Genomic DNA, 17,132 nt, shown 5'->3' on the forward strand with positions numbered 1-17,132 from the left:
CACCAGTTTTGATTTTGTTTTGATTTTTTTTTTTTTTCCTTCCCCCAAGCAACAAATCTGATTGTTGCTCTCCAACTTGCCCGGCAATGTGAGGAGGGAATTATAACATCTACACGCCACATCCTGGGCCTCAAATCCAGGAAAATCTGACCCGGTCTCAGGTCAGATGTTGCTCTGGGGCAGGCTGCATTCAGAAGGCAGCCCAGCGCTCCGCCCGTGACAGACCTGCCTCTCTACCACCTAAGCTTTGGTGCTGGGGCACTTGCTGCTGGTCAAGCTCCAGTCAGACAGAGGAGCACAAGAGAGTAACAGTTCAAACTTCTGTGCCCAGCCAGCTCGTCTTGCTGCTGATGTGCAGGTAACCTCCAGTACTGGAAGTAAATTCAGATAATGACAGGAGCTGGCAACACTTGGTTTCTCCCCAGGTTTAATGTTTTACAGACAACTTCTTTAAGCTGCTAGCAAGCTGGGTAAAGAACTGGCTGGATGGACAAGCCCAGAGAGTTGTGGTGAATGGAGTTAAATCCAGTTGGCGGCCAGACACAAGCGGTGTTCCCCAGGGCTCAGTACTGGGGCCAGTTCTGTTTAATTATCTTTATTGATGACCTGGATGAGGGGATCGAGTGCTCCCTTAGTAAGTTTGCAGATGACACCAAGTTGGGTGGGAGTGTTGATCTGTTGGAGGGTAGGAGGGCTCTGGAGAGGGATCTGGACAGGCCGGATGGATGGGTCGAGGCCAACTGCATGAAGTTCAACAAGGCCAAGTGCTGGGTCCTGCACTTGGGTCACAACAACCCCGTGCAACGCTACAGGCTTGGGGAGGAGAGGCTGGAATGCTGCCCGGTGGAAAAGGACCTGGGGTTGCTGATTGACACCGATTGAATATGAGCTGGCAGTGTGCCCAGGTGGCCAAGAAGACCAACAGTATCCTGACCTGCATCAGAAATCATGTGACCAGCAGGAGTAGGGAAGTGATTGTGCCCCCTCACCCCTTGGCACTGGTGAGGCTGCACCTCGAATGCTGTGTTCATTTGTGGGCCCCTCACTACAAGAAGGACATTGAGGTGAGGTGCTGGAGCATGTACAGAGAAGGGCAATGAAGCTGGTGAGGGGTCTGGAGCACAAATCTCATGAGGAGCAGCTGAGGGAACTGGGGTTGTTTAGTCTGGAGAAGAAGAGGCTGAGGAGAGACCTCATCACTCTCTACAACTACCTGGAAGGAGATTGTAGTGAGGTGGGTGTTGGTGTCTTGTCCCAAGTAACTAGCGATAGAACGAGACTAAATGGCCTCAAGTTGCTCCAGAGGAGGTTTAGATTGGGTATTAGGAAAAATTTCTTTACTGAAAAGAGTGGTCAAGCATTGGAGCAGCCTGCCCAGGGAGGTGGTGGAGTCACCATCACTGGAAGTTTTCAGAAAATGTGTGGACGTGGCACTTCGGGACATGGCTTAGGGGCATGGTGGTGTTGGGTTGATGGTTGGACTTTATTATCTTGAAGGTCTTTTCCAACCTTAATTATTCTGTGGTTCTGTGAAGAACAGAGCCAGTGCTATGCTGCATCCTTGCCAGTGAGGAAAATTGAATGTAGAAGTGCCTTTACAAACGTAGGGTCACTGGGCTGCAGGGATGGGGATGAGGCCACCTGCTACCTGGCAGTGTGTCTGCTTCCCACCATGGGGAAGTGTTGTGAAATCTAGAGCAGTCAGATGAATGATTGCTTGGTTTCAGGGGTGGGAAATAAATCTGGATAAGGCAAAACAAATTGTATAGGACTGTCTCAAAGAGGTAGAAAAGGGAATCGCTCTAGGTATCATCTGAATAAAGACTCTTTCCCACTCCTTAGATGTTTTCAAGGGGCCTGGTAAGGTTTTGCCAGGTCTGTGAAGTCATTTTTATTCCAGTGCCACTTCTCCTTTACCCTCTTGCATGCGTGTTCTTCGTCCTGCTTTGCTCTTGCAACAGTTGGCTCTTGACAGGGAAAGGCAGGAAGTTTTGGCTTTCTTGGGTTCTGTATTAAACTGCGAACAACAGGAGAAGAGAGGTTTTGCTTCCTGTCTTGAAGTGATTGATGGCCATCCTGCTCATTATCCTTGAACACAGGTATGGAGAGTCATCAGCAGTTTAAAAGCAAGAAGATTAGCAAGTCATTATAGAAAAAACAAAACTTTTTTTTGAAAACAGCAAAATCGAGTGATTTTAAATTCTGTAACATTTATTTAGGTGTAATTTAAAATAGCTTTTCTCTAACACTATTTCCCACTTGTGCTGTGAAAACTGCATACAGGTTATGCTATGTTTTGTTTTTCTTGGATGTGTTTTTCATACGTGTTGGATGTGTTAAACACTAAGAAAGGGGTTTCAGGGTGCTGAGGTTGTAAGAAACGTCTCCTCCGTTCTGCTTGAAAGCAACACTGTCCATGTGCAGTGAAAAATATGATAGAGAAATTCTCACCATTTTCACTTTATGATTTAGTTTTCACTCATACAGTAGCGAAAGAAGTCCAGAAGATGAACCATCTCCAGTTCGTAGATTGATTGGCCTTTCTTTTTTCTGTCTTTCTTCCTCGTTACTTACACCAGCTTATTATGTGGTGTTCATAAGCAGCCAGTGCATACTGTAGTTAGAGGGCGAGGAGATTTCTGTTGCGAGCAAGCATTACATCACACTCTTCTTTTTCTGAGTACGTTGAATCTTAAAGTATAATAAAAGAAATTACTTTCTTTCTGACAAGCAATAAGGTGATTGTTGTTATGTAATGAATTGCAACTTTCCAGCGTTCCTCTCCGTGCAGTTACAGGGTGGGAGAAGAAAAGGTGCTGCTTCCACTGTTGCCTCTACTGAAATCTGCCTGCAGAGCAGGAGCTGATTCCATGGATGATGCATGTTGGATGAAACGTTTTTTGAAAGCTAGAGCTAAATGTGGCACTTCTCATAATGCCATAACAGGTGCTATTCTTTTCCTCCAACAGCTACCCTGCTGTATGTGAATTCCTACAGCACAATAACTTGTTATCTATACTCCGAGCTCATGAAGCCCAGGATGCTGGGTAAGTATGTGTGGAGAGGGGCCACCAATAATGAGCAATGGCTTACCGTTGTCAAACAATGCAAGGAAAGAAAGAACAACTGAGTGAGAATGAACGAGAAAACTTAATTTTAAGTTGCAACAGCTCTCACTTTTTATTAATGCTATAAAAACACACACTGGCATTAGAATGTCTTTTACATGATTATTACTGAATTACAGGACTTAGTGAATCCTTATATATCCCACCTACTTAGCCTTAGTGATTTTAAGTGGTATAAAATTACAAGAAGTTATTTGGATGCTGAACTTGGGAAGGAAAACAAATTCATCTCAGAAAAAGAAACTTCGTAGATGTGCCTGAGACTTCTGACACACTGATTGCCATGATGCCTGGGAAGTGATTTGGCTCACAAAGGCCAGAACTGTCATCTCTTAACTCCTTCACACCTACCTGAAACTTCTGGGCCTACAGGTTTTACCCTTCATCAAGAAAATAAACTTGTGGAACTCAATAGCCGAAAATTATTTTATGCAGGAGTATCATTAATGTATTTAAGGAGTTTATTAAGACACTGTGTGCAAAAACAATCCAGGTCAAACACCCAGTGGTGTCAATGGTTCCCTCATGAAACTATTGCCAGTGTAAATATAGAACTTTTTATGCCACTTTAAAAAAAATTTTTTTAAATTAGCCATTCATTGAAGTGTACCATACTTGTGAGATTTTAATGAAGGATTCATTATCTGAATAAATAGCTTTGCATATCTTGCATGAGTTATTAATATATTTATTTTGAGGTAGAAACTTTACCCAACCTGAACAGTAATAAAAGATAAAGTAGTAAGATTGTAGGAATGAGGTCAATATTCACTGTGCATATAAAAAGCTATTCTGAATGTTTGAATTATCACATACTTAAAAACCTCAGTGCAATTAAAAGCAAGCTATTACTCTGCCAAAAATAACTGGCATGAAATACCCAAGGGTAATGAAATTTCATTTTTATTGTATTGCTTTCAAATGAAGGGTGAAAAATAAAATTTTGTAGAAGGGATTGCATTGAAACTATACAATGGTTTCAGTGCAACCATTGTGGATGTTTGCCAAATTCTTCAGTTTCTTGTAGCTGAAGACTGAAGAGCAGTATCTGGTGTTAGTGGTGTCTTAGTAAGACAGAAGTACTGTTTGGCTGGTTTCCTTCCGATCCCTTGCAGGTTTAATGCTTGATTTATTATATGTTGGTCCAATAAGCCTTTCATTTTTCATAAGGCAGAAAGGTTGGGTAATGACAACCTGCAAGCACTAATAAACTGGCTAATAGACTGGATGAGATTAGACACGGGACTGAAAATATTGGACCCCCTGTTTCCCTTGCCCTTCTCATACTTTCCATCTCCCCTGGCCGTGCCATCGCTTGCCTGGAGGGTCACGGAGGACATGCACTTCTCTTCTGAAGGCCGTACCGTGCATCTCCAAGGCACGTACTGGTGCTTGCCTTCACCCACAGTCCCGTGGAGGGAAGGTCTGGGAATGTCCACGAGTGCACGCGCATAGAGGCCACCTCGCTCCAGGGATGGGCGCTGAGCGAATTCATATCGAAAACCACCTCTGGCTGACTCAATTTCAGACGGAGACGCAGCTCTCGAGCCTGGTATGGATCCCTGGCCGTCCCAAATAAATATAATGAATAAGCCTGCAGGAAATATTTCTTTCCATGGCTTTAAGAAGCACATATGCGTGGTTTTCTGTCTTGGCATTTGTTAACAGCCAGTGCAGTTAACACTGTTGTAGGGGTTTTTGCACTATATTTGGTCATTGACAAATATACGTGATACATTGGGCAATAATTAGTATCTTCTCTTTCCTTTTAGGTATCGTATGTACAGGAAGAGCCAAACAACAGGCTTCCCTTCACTAATCACAATTTTTTCAGCACCAAACTATCTAGATGTATACAATAACAAAGGTAAGAATTCCTGTTAATATGCAGTAGACTGTTCCTCTCGTTTAGTCAAATATATTACACTGGTTGTCTTTTTTACTCCTTTCTCTGTTTATCAGCTCATGACAGTTTTCTTCCTCCATTTATTAGTTCATGCCCATTCCATTTATTACATAATACAAATCTAATTAAATTTATTACAGGCAGATGTATGCCTCTGAACATAACTGTAGTTTCTAATATGCCTTAGGATATTCCTGTATTTTGACTGCAAGTTATTAAGTAAATGTTACACAGAAAGCAAGACTGAAAACAGCTCTATTAGCTAAGAGTATTATATTAAGAAATGCTGTAGGTGAGATGTTCAGAGCCCAGTGTTCCTTATAATTAATTTGTCCCTTTGCTCCTTTCCAATAAAATTAATGGAGTTTGTATATGCAAACCTTCTAGCTAGCTAACAAACTTTGACAGATCAGTGGATAAAGCATGTGATAGGTATTGTCTGACCTCCTTTATGTGTTGGGTTTTTACTCACTTGAAAACTATTATGTAGGAAATGAAATATCAATAGCCAAAAAAAAAAAGGTTACTGCACAAATAAGCAGTCACTGGTCACTCTCTAAAGACTCTACTGAATACAAGTGTTTGCAGCTTCTCTGAGTTTATTAGTTTATTGCATTCTCTGAAATCTCCTCTAATGAACTGGGAAAAAAAATCATGTTTCTAAAAATAAATCATTCTAACAAACCTGTCCTCGTATATCTTGAAATAAGCAGTAATGTTTACTTTCACCTATTCCCAGTAAAGATAGTTATTTGTTTTTCCCTGTGAGCAAAACAAAATAACTTTTTTCTCAAAGATATTCTTGAAAGTAGCTCCATTGCAAAGAGATCAGTCTGTCTTGAGAAGAGACATTTTTAATTTGGGTGCCTGCCTGCAAAGGAAGTAGGCGATTTTTAATTTTCATTTTTTTTGAAACTTTCAAGAGAAAGCTTCTTCTGGCGTCATTTTATATTATAGAACTTATAATTTAAAGGCTGATATGCCCTGAACTGTATGCAAGGGAAGGAAACACTTCAGTGTTAGATAATGGGGTTTGTACACTTTGATGTTCTCAATATGCGTGTTAACTTGTGAAAAAATTAATAAAAGCATTCTGCAAAAAACATGCAAGCAGAGCTGTCATTAGCTACTTTTGTAAAAGTAAACAATACAAGGACTCTGCTAGCAATCCAAAATGCACAGGGTGAAATGAGGAATGTGTTAATTTTCTTGGCAGCATCGTTGCTGTTGGTGGAAAAGTGTGTTTTGGCTGCTTTGGGTACAAGGCAGAGCAGTGATAGGTCTGTACAAGTAAGGTGACAGAAAGTGCTCACCTTATGTTTCTTAATAGACAGAGGCAGTTCTCTGCACCTGAAGGCAATGGGTGAACAATGTGAGATTTTTGTCATGAAGGCAAATATTAAATGTAAAGCAATGATTTGTAGTATACAAAACCTTGAATTTGAAACCACGGAGTTTGGGTGGTGAAGAGAAGTGCCTCTCCATTTCGGAAGAGAGGGTCAGTTCCCTTGTTCCAGCATTCTCTGCTATGGCAGGCAAGTCTTAAAACTGGTGGAAAACCTTTTCTGGTGAAAGGCTGTAGGCCAGCCTGTGAGAGGCACAGGTTACCTGCGGTCACAGCTGAAGTTTGCGTGCGCTGCTGGCGATACCTGCTCTGAGTGAGCTCAGGCCAACCAGCAGTGGTGCGAGATAGGCACCGGTGTGCCACTCTTTAGTGTATGACTTACTGTAAACTTAGAGGCTGACCTTTAGCAGCTTTGTAATGAATTTCTGTTGGGCTTAACTGTCTCCTTTTCTCTCGTTAGAAGTTTTGACGCATTATTTCGTGTGACTGATTGCACTGGCTCTTGGCATTTAAAGTACATCATGCATAGTTTTTCATGCTGCATTGCTCATGCGTCTTCATCTGGATAGAGTTTAGGTGCTTGCTTCTCTCTTCAAGAAAGAAAAACACCACCAACCTCAGTCAGTCCAGAATATGGCTACTTGTTGGCTTCCTTGATTTGCAGCAGATGAATTAACTAAGAACACAGAGCTTCTGACTGACTTATTTCAGGAGATAAAGGAAGGCTTTTCCATCCAGAGGTGTTACAGGACAGTTGCTCTAGCTGACTCATTGTGCACTGGTGCAGAACCGGACTGATTTTTACAGATCATTTGGGGTTTGGTTACTGTCAGTCCTTGGAGAGGGAGTTACTGTCCTACTAGTAAGTGCCTTCATTTCTAGTATGCATTCTTAGTATGCTTCTAGTTGTCACGTAGATAGTAAAGTCACCCTAAATAAATTCCCAAAAGGTTCCATCTCCCGTTGACATGAGTGAGTAGTTGTATTGTTGTTTAAGATTATTAAAAAATAAATAAATAAATAAAAATTCAAAAGCTGCAAGGGGCTAGGAATGCTCATTTTCTACCCCAGGTTGATAGTTCTCATACCCGTTAAAGCAGATGTACTTTCTTGTACTTCTGCAAAGCACTTCAGAAGGAGTGGGCTTGATTGCCAACTTTATCCAAGGGCTTATTCTGTTCCCACTGGAGAGCAGCCACTGGGATCAGGTACGTCCTCAAAGAGCAGTAGGGAGGCAACATTCTCAGAGCAAAAGGAGGTTCAGCAGGAGTAGCTGGAGATAAGCTACCCAAACAAGACTGTGTTCAGCATATGTGCTGTTAGTGCTGCTGCTGTGGGCCCTCTGCATGGGCTGTCTCACAGTACCGACCACCATGGGAATCTCTTTGGGCTTTGCTCCACTGGATTCTGGCACCAAAGGGAGTTTTCTGTATCCTTTTGGGTACTGGCCATTGCCTCGTGAAGGCTGCGTGTGTAATTCTCCATCATGTGGCTGCGGGTCCTGTCACAACCCCAGCCCACACACATGCATAACTTCGGGTGCCAAAGTTAGGTTTTTCAATTAGGAGGCTCCTGTCGGGGTGCCCGGTGTAGTTAATGGAGACAGAGAGATACACTTTCAGGATGTGATTCAGAGACTAGGAAACTGCCTAGATAGGGGGAGGCTAGTGTCCCTCCTCTTTCCAAGACTATCCTTCTCCATTACCGTTATTAATGCCTTCCATATTCATTATAACAGAGAGCGTTGGCAAAGGGGAGGAATTCATACATATGTTTTTTGAGCTTCTGTTCAGTGTCTTCATAGCTTTCTCAAATATTTCTGCTCTCATTTATATTATTAAAAGGCATAAAGGAAAAGATACTTTAAGATTGTTGTTAAAACTTGTTACAAGAAATACTGGTACATTGGTGATTTTCTAAGACGACTACTTCTGGAGAGGATCAAAACTCCTCATGCAAGAAGATAAATGTTAATTGGATTGTGATAGTTACCTGTGACTTCAGGGCCTTGGAGGAAGGCTGTACTGATGAAGAAACTCTGAAGACATTGTGGAGGTACAGGTTTACCCCTGAATTCAAGGGTGCCCATCACCAGGAAAAATTCTCTATAGCAACAGAACAAGAGGGTGCCAAAAATTAGTGCATTCTATGATCTGCTGGTCTTGTACCATGTCTAAACTTTCATTCCCGCATTTAATATTTCTTAATGCCTTAATTAGGGTTTGCTGTAATGCTGTTCGTGCCACACACAAAAAAAAAAAAAATCAAGTGAAGGATTTTACAGAAGTTCTACAGAGGCAGGTAATTTATTTGTAAATCATTGGCAATGCTGCATATTTTAGTGTTTGGCTGTCACTTCAGTAAGTGCATGCTTTTTGGTCGAGTGAACAATTTTAACTAGCTGTCTAAAGACAGACTATTATCTCTTGAATGCTTTTAAAATACTAGGTTTCGTAGTGGTGAGAGAACCACCAGAGAATCCAAAGCGATCAAAAAACCAAAAAGGTGATGTCTCTTCCAACATGCTGCATCGTACACGTGGTGTTGCTGAAAGGAAAAGCAGATGATGAAGGAAAGAAACAAAGAAAGTATGCAGGGGAGTTTGAGATACTAGAAAAGTCAAAACCAGCTGTACGTGGGTATGCTTGTTAACGTCTCAGATAAGTAATATATCATTGAAGGGTGTATAAAGTATCAGCATGTGGTATGCCATAGAAACTCGTTAAGAAATTTATCTGATCCAAATGGATCTAACAGGAAACTTATTTTCATCTTGGAAAAAGGCAGAGTAATATACCTGGAAGACAAGGATGATCTTTGGGAAGTAATAGCACTTTGGGAGAAAGAAAAGCAGCGTAATCTTCTGTTTGCCCTATCGCTTTTCGTTAATGCTTTATCTCTGCTGTTGTGATGAGCCCTTGTCATGGAAACAAAAGCTTTTAAAGAGGAGCTGCCAGGGTATCTAGGCCATCTCATTGCCAACGCAGAGAAGTTTGCCAGAAGTGATTTTTGCAGTCTATTGATAAAATCTTGAACGCTATTGCACTGTTTCTTTGGAAGATGCAATTGCATATGTAAAATAAAAATCTTCAGAATTCTGTAAGGGATTCTGCGATTAGCCCTGCTTCTCTACTGGATTATTTACATCATTACCTTGTATAGTAAATATTTTTTTTCCTTTGATAATGCTTAAACTCCTTAAGCATTTTACCACTCTTTATCCCTGACCTGTCTCGGGCAGAAAACGCTGTGGTTACTTAGCAACTCTGCTGGAGGAGAAGGCACTGTTCCCCGTTGCACAGTTAATGCTGAAGTTAATTTGGCATTAAATCAGAAATTGAAATTCTTTCCTTGGTATGAATAATTTGAGATACCTTCCACTGCATTTATTTTCTAAGTGCAGCAGAAGTTTTCTGAAAAAAGTACAAGAAAATTAGTTAACTTGCTTGCTAAATTTATTTTGACGTTGTTTGTATAAAAACATGTAGTTCATTCTGGGCTAGTATTTCTACCATGCTCATTATTTTTTTTTTTTTTTTCCTCTGATGGAAATATTCTCAGTTAGTTTACACCAAAAAATTATTCGGCAGATCTTGAAGTAGGAAATGTAATGTCTTTGGGTAATTCTGAACGCAGTTTAATGTTGTTCACATTGCTTAAGGCCTTAATCCACAGGCTTTTAAGGCGCCAGTTGACATGCCAGAAGGATCCGACAGGTACGACACAGGGGTGATCGGGGCTCGTCTTTAACCGAGGGATGTCAAGGAGATACTCCAGGGGGAGTCAGATGGCACTAGGTATTTATATTTGACCCTGAGAAGGTTAGAGGAGCTGTCTCCATTTCTGGCTGACAGAAGGGTGTTTCTTGCCTGCACGTTTTTCACCACCCTTATTTCTAGCTTTAGGTACCTGTGTTAAATGCTTAAAGCTAAACAGTACGAACGCCCTTTGCCTGCTGCATTAGTGTTTCATTTCACTCTAATGTGATTTCAGCATCCGATATCTCAGTTTGCTAGCATTGGAAAGAAGTATAATGTCATTTGGGATATCTGCACATCTTCACTTTACAAAACATTAGCTTCTAAAACTCATTTACAACAGCGAGTACCAAAATTAGGTTAAAATGTGTGTGGCTGTTAAGAATAATAAAATAAGATTCTTGCTCTGGTTGGTGATTACGCACGGTAGAACTGTGGCTGGTGGCTTGGTCTGCTAGCATCTGTCTGAGTATACGTTTGGAAAGAAAAGTACAGGGGTTGCAGCCTGGAATAATAAGCAACTGTTGGAGGGAGTCAGGTTTTCTTCAGTTATGGGTTTCATAACCAAAGGAACCCATGCCGCTTTCTTCTGTCTCCTTCATCACACCATCCTCTATAAATTGGAGAGAGATGGATTGGATGGGTGGACTGTTGGGTAGATGAGGAGTTGGTTGGATGGTCGCACCCAGAGGGTAGTGATCAATATCCCAATGTCCAGAGGGAGATCAGTGATGAGTGGTGTCCCTCAGGGGTCCATACTGGGACCAGTACTGTTTAATATCTTCATCAGTGGCATAGACAGTGGGATCGAGTGCACCTGCACCCTCAGCAAGTTTGCAGATGACACCAAGCACAGTGGTGCGGTTGACAGGCCTGAGGGACTGGATGCCGTCCAGAGAGACCTGGACAACCTTGAGGAATTGGCCCGTGTGAGCCTCATGATGTTCAACAAGGCCGAGTGCAGGGTCCTACACCTGGGTCAGGGCAACCCCCAGTATCCATACAGGCTGGGGGTTAAAGGGATTGAGAGCAGCCCTGCTGAGAAGGACTTGGGGGTACCAGTGGATGAAAAGCTGCACACGAGCCCAGAAGGCCAACCATATCCTGGGCTGCATCGAAAGCAGCGTGGCCAGCAGGTCAAGGGAGGTGATTCTGCCCCTCTACTGCGCTCTGGTGAGACCCCACCTGGAGTCCTGCATCCAGCTCTGGAGCCTTCAGCGCAGGAAAGACATGGACCTGTTGGAGTGGGTCCAGAGGAGGGCCACAAAAATGACCAGAGGGATGGAACACCTCTGCTACAGAGAAAGGCTGAGAGAGTTGGGGTTGTTCAGCCTGGAGAAGAGAAGGCTCTGGGGAGACATTATTGCAGCTTTCAGTACTTCAAGGGGGCTTGATAGAAAAAATGGGGACAGACTTTTTAACAGGGCCTGTAGCAGTAGGACAAGGGGTAATGGTTTTAAACTAAAAGAGGGTAGATTTTGACTAGATCTAAGGAAGAAATTTTTCACAATGAGGGTGGTGAAAACACTGGCACAGGTTGCCCAGAGAGGTGGTAGATGCCCCATCCCTGGAAACATTCCAGATCAGGTTGGACAGGGCTCTGAGCAACCTGATCTAGTTGAATATGTCCCTGCTTATTGCAGGGATGAGATGACCTTTGAAGGTCCCTTCCAACCCATAGTATTCTATGATTCTATGACCAGCAACTGTGTGGCCTGTAGTCATATAACCTTCAAAAGAATCCTGCACATTCAGGGCAGCTGGGGTCTCCTTTAGCTACTTAGGCATCAAGTTAATGTGAACTAAGAAATGAAGCAGAGGTGAAACCCCCAAACCTGTTCTGAGCCAACAGAGAGGAAAAAAAGAGCTATGACCGAATGAAAGCAAGGGCCCAGAATAGCTCAGGGAAACTCCTGCTATTATCTGGGACGCATTTTCTCCTTGATCCAGGTGAAGTTTTCTTCTTCTTCTTCTGACTACTAAACAATAGTCAGAACTGCACAATCATCACAAGAGCCAGTTTGTTTAATGTCAAATGTCATCTTTATTAGTAATAAAACTATTTTGTGTACATTGTGCTTATAAAGGAAAGATTTTAAATTAAAAATTCAGAAAAGTATTTGTGATACTGGTACCTACTCTACTTTATTCTTTCAAGAGTAGGGTTATTTTAGAAGATTTCTGTCTCTGTTATTACCCTGCTCTGTTGTATAGTGTTAGTTTTCTTCAGCTGGGTTTTGAAGTCTTTTGTGGGAGAGCTGTACAGGTCATTTCCAGAAGAGAACAGGTTTTAAAATACTGTTATCAGAAATTGCTTTTGTAAGGTATTCAGGTATGTAAATTAATAAGGTTCTGTGAAGATTTTTTTTTTTTTTTTACAGCAATGTCAAAATAAATCCGCTTCCTTTAAAAAAAAAACAAACCCAACTAGAGCCATTTACATTTCATATGATGTTTTCCAACTGTTCTGCTTATGGTTCAGGCTTTTTTAGAGGCCAGTTTTAAAAATTCCTTGTAAAAGTGATTTATTCAATTTTCACAGAATGTAGAAATAGACTTAATGGATACATTGAAGAAGTAGTGGGAAGGGGAATTACCTCAGCTCACTAAGATGATGAACTTGAAGTTTTAGTCCTTCTAAATGAATCTTCACGAACATTAAGTGGTCGTTTTTGTGTGGTCTTGACTCATTTTTGCTGTAAAGCCACAAACTATTTATTTTTATTATGCAATTGTGTCACTGTAATAGAAGGAGAATGAATTTTGATCTGCCATATGTAATTTCAGCCAAAAAGTGATGGAAATCGTAAGAGAGCTGACACTAGTTTTCTCATTTTTGCTAATAGCGGTATTAAACCATTTTTATTTTAATGAGCAGCAGAATGTCTGCCAGCTGTCAGACTAGGATGGGCAAGAGTCAAATGTGGTTTATCTAAATGGAGGGTGTCTGCCTGGCAAAAGTTCGCATAAATGTTAGCGAGCCATTTTCTGTGCCTATCAGTGAGTAGGCTTCAGAAACTCCCAGGTCACTCTGGAGTCTGTCATCAGCCACAAAAGGGAAGACATTTAGCAACCTATTAAAGTTTTGTGGGAAGCAACAGTCTGATGCATCAAAAAAGGTTTCTTGTCTGATTGACACACACTGTAGTCAATGGAAGGAGATGAAAATCAGAAGAAACTGTGCACCCCCTTCGGCCGACGTTGTGATACGCTGCATTTCCTACGGTGCTGTGCCATATTGCAGTCGTGCAACTTCGTTGCTGGCTGTTAAGTGATAACCAGCTCCTGGAACTATGTTCCTCGCTCGGGAGCCACAGGTGGGAAGGCTGGAGGAAAGGGGAAAACAAAGTATGATATACCTCCTCCTCCATGCAACTTCGGTGTGGTACATGCCTGACATACTTCTGATTCATGCTGTTTCATCATTTCTGAAGGCATCATCACGTGCATTGCTTCCTTGATTCATGTTTTCTTTGACTAAAGCTGAGGAGGACCGATCTGAAGGTCACAGGTTACTAGGTCTCATCAGGATGGCTTAATCCCTAGCTTAAAAAGGCAAATTAAAGATGATTTATGTGAAGTTACATACACGTCTTCCAGTATGTGCAGTATATTGTCTATAGCATTAAAAGTATTTGATGACAGCTCATCTACAGCTACAGAACTAGAACTGCTACAAGACCAGGTCGTGACCAACAGGACATAGAGAAGTCAGTGCTGTCTACATGAGAGTAAGCATTTGAGCAGCAATTGTGTTCAGAGCTATGTCTAAATTCTAGTAGTGAGATGACCAGTAAAGTTCACTGAGTTGTCTTTTTAAAAGTGAAACCCCACCCTTATTTTTCTGGTAATAAAAATGTAAAGTGCCAGTGGATACAAGCTTCAGCTTGTGTTGACTCTTTTAGTCCCATATTGATTAAAGATCCTGCCTGCCGTCTCCTGTAACTGTATTGTTTAAAAACTTTTATGTCTTTGTGTTCAGGATAGTTATGAGTCCCTTTCGTTTTAGGTGGTCATCTCAAAATTACCCTTTTTCTCCATGAGAAAAGAAATACTTGATCCTCTATTTCATAAATGGTTCTGTTCACATCCAAAAGCACATGTATTCTGTGCCTGTGCAATTTAGAAATTACTGAATTTCAGGAAACAGATTCTGTAAATTAAAATATACCCTAATTAGGTTAGAGATACTGTTACCAGGTTGAGTAACTGCATTATTAAAATTTTACATTATATATAAAATCTTTGTGAGAAGACAGGGTGGGGGAAAAAGAAAAAAAAAAAAAGAAAGAAGAAAAAAGGAGAAGGAAGGAATGAGATTTAGTTTTACTGTTTCCCAAGCTTGAGGCAGTTGGCCCATAAAGTGAACAATAGAAATCCAGCACTGGATGACTTTTATTGAAAGACCATATTATTGAAAGCTCTCGCTCAATACATTCTTTTAAAGACAATAAAGAGACCTATGATCCAAACAGCTGCTGAACCCCCGCCCATTCTGTGTTCTTTCAGGCAGTCTCAATGAATGGCCTGAGGTTTGAGTAATCTACGGCACCTTAATAACCACTTACTGCTATAAAAAAATTTTTAAAGTGCATGAAAGTCTAGATTTGGCATGGAACGTAGTGTTAGCATAGTGTTGGGCAAAATTCATGCTTTGAAAAATGAGTTTTGTTAAGGGCAGTTACTTAGGCTTATTGTAGAGTTCATTTTATTTCGTCTGCTGCATTTTCAACATGTTTACTTTGCTTCTCCCTAACCAAATTGATACTGTCCCTTTCTCTCCTGCCTGCACTCTCTGCCCTTTCAGTCATACCCAGGCCACATTCAGCCTTTCCCTCTTTCATCTGACTTTTGACTGCACTGTATGTACAGCTATGGTCTCTTCTAGAAATAAATAGCTCTTTCGTACTGATACGCTTCGTAATACTTTGATTTACTTTGTTCTATTAAATATTGCAAAAACAGGTTAATCAGGTCCTGTTTCAGATATGAACCTGAAGTCCATTAACACAAGTTAACACTGTACTTGGCGTAGTGCTTTAATAAATATCTATATTTCTGCCCGTTAGCAAACGTAGTTTTTGCGTGTCTGCGTTTACAAGAACGATACGAATTTTAAATGGTGCAAGACAAATCATATTAGTATTCATTGATACTATAGAGAGCACGGTCTCGTGTGCCTGGAGTTTGAATAACGTGAGAAGAAAGTATCATCTGTTGTACGATGCTATGAATGAAATATGTTGAAAATGTTCACTGGAAGAGCAGCATTCAAACTCTGAGCGATAAACGCTTTTCTCTGTGATCTCCAAAGCGTGGCTGTGAGGAGCTCAGGTAACTGTGTGAAATGGCTGGTTGGGGATACTCGGCCTCGTTCCCCACTGGTGGCAGATCCCAGAGCCTCCGTTCGTGACCGCTCAGCGTTACTAATTCACTTACCAGCCCGTCTTAGTGCCAGGGAAAGCTGACGGCATTGCTTTCAGACTGGAAACGACTGGCAGCTTCTCCGGGGTTGTGTCCTATTACAGCTGGAAGCCAAGTGCTGCCGCTGGGTCAAGCTGGTGAACAGCCCTGCAGGCCATGAGCGTTACGGGTCTGGCAGACAGTCGCACGTGCGTGGCTGATGTCTCTCTTGTTTCTCTCCTTTCTCCCTTCTAGCTGCAGTATTGAAATACGAGAACAACGTTATGAATATCAGGCAGTTCAACTGCTCCCCTCATCCCTACTGGCTTCCGAACTTCATGGACGTGTTTACCTGGTCCTTGCCATTTGTGGGTGAGAAAGGTATGTAAATTGGCACTGCTCGCAGAAACTGCAAAATGGTTTCTTAGTCACTGTGCACGTGGCCTTGTTTATTTGAAATGGCAAGAATAATTTGAAGAAGGATGACTTGCTTTCAAGGACAAATTTGAAGAAACAGGCCTCAGTGTGACAAGCAATTACCCCTCAGAGTTATCATCTGAAGTTAATCACACTTCTCATACGTTTTTATAATTTCCACTCTTTCCAGGCTACGATACCATTATGTTTCTGCTGTAGAAACGGATTTTAAGGCTTTGCAGGCCAGAGGTGCATTCACTGAATAAAATTCTTATTAGTTGTGCCTTTATAAGGTCTTGGTCATTCCTTTGGATACTGCTTACTGCTTAGGGGACCTCACAACAGACTTCACTACATCATGGTTACATCCTTCCTCAGCTGACCTTTCTGATGAGATGATGATGCGTTGCTTTTTCACCAGCAAACACAGAGCTGGTGATGCTAAGACCCGGTCTGGTTAACTGATTAGAGAGATGGCAAGCAGAAGGAAAACCTGCTCCTCAGCCCCTTCTCAGCCCAGGGCATATGGTGCCTCATCGCTGGCGAGAAGACTCTGAAGAACATAAATAATGTTTCATTGAAACACGATGTTCTTGATGTTGCCTGAAGACAACTTCATGCTACGAATGGCAAGCACACAAAAGGCACGAAAACACTTTGGTCTAACATATTAAATGAATGCATAATGCAAACTGCTTAAACCCCAAGTCATTTTATTCAGGGCCTGAGATGACGCTTTTGCTTTGATCCATCCATTATAGTGTATTGCTGCAACAGCAATTACTGCCAGAAAACTATAATAAACTCTTAAAAGCTGCTTGGAATAACAGTTCTCTTTTAATAGACAACTGGAAATACAGCCAGCTGTGGCTCTTACCTGCAGTCATGACCAGCTTTGTTTTCAGCTACTCTTTTGTACAACGAAAGCCTCTGGTGAGATGCCTGAGGTCTCTGTGAACAAAGCAGATAGACAATGAAATAGGGATTAACAAAGAATAGACAGCTGTTTCCACTAATGGAGACATTACATAATCCATACTGACGCGTGTTGCAGGCTCTTGTGAAGCAGATAAAACGCTTTAATTTTCTTTGGCCATAAACTCAGCCAGGCCATTTTTAGGATGGGCCTGTTCTCCATACACATTGCAGTCCTGTAAGATGTTCTGTAAGGTCAT

At 41.6% G+C, this 17,132-nt stretch overlaps 1 protein-coding gene across 4 annotated transcripts in view; it reads left to right on the forward strand.

The window, feature by feature from the left end:
- Positions 1-17,132, forward strand: part of PPP3CA (protein phosphatase 3 catalytic subunit alpha) — a gene marked incomplete at both ends in the record, with an annotated part of 194,898 nt that overhangs the window by 156,568 nt on the left and 21,198 nt on the right. For 3 of the 4 annotated variants that reach the window (XM_081999450.1, XM_081999451.1, XM_081999452.1), the window contains 3 exons: positions 2,970-3,047; positions 4,901-4,995; positions 15,796-15,921. In XM_081999450.1, the coding sequence (XP_081855576.1) occupies positions 2,970-3,047; positions 4,901-4,995; positions 15,796-15,921 (299 nt within the window). The remainder of the gene's footprint in view (positions 1-2,969; positions 3,048-4,900; positions 4,996-15,795; positions 15,922-17,132) is intronic. The other variant, XM_081999453.1, reaches the window with a different exon arrangement.

The sequence above is a fragment of the Phaethon aethereus genome, assembly GCF_964289735.1.
Source record: "Phaethon aethereus genome assembly, chromosome: 4".
In the NCBI taxonomy this organism is placed as follows: domain Eukaryota; kingdom Metazoa; phylum Chordata; class Aves; order Phaethontiformes; family Phaethontidae; genus Phaethon; species Phaethon aethereus.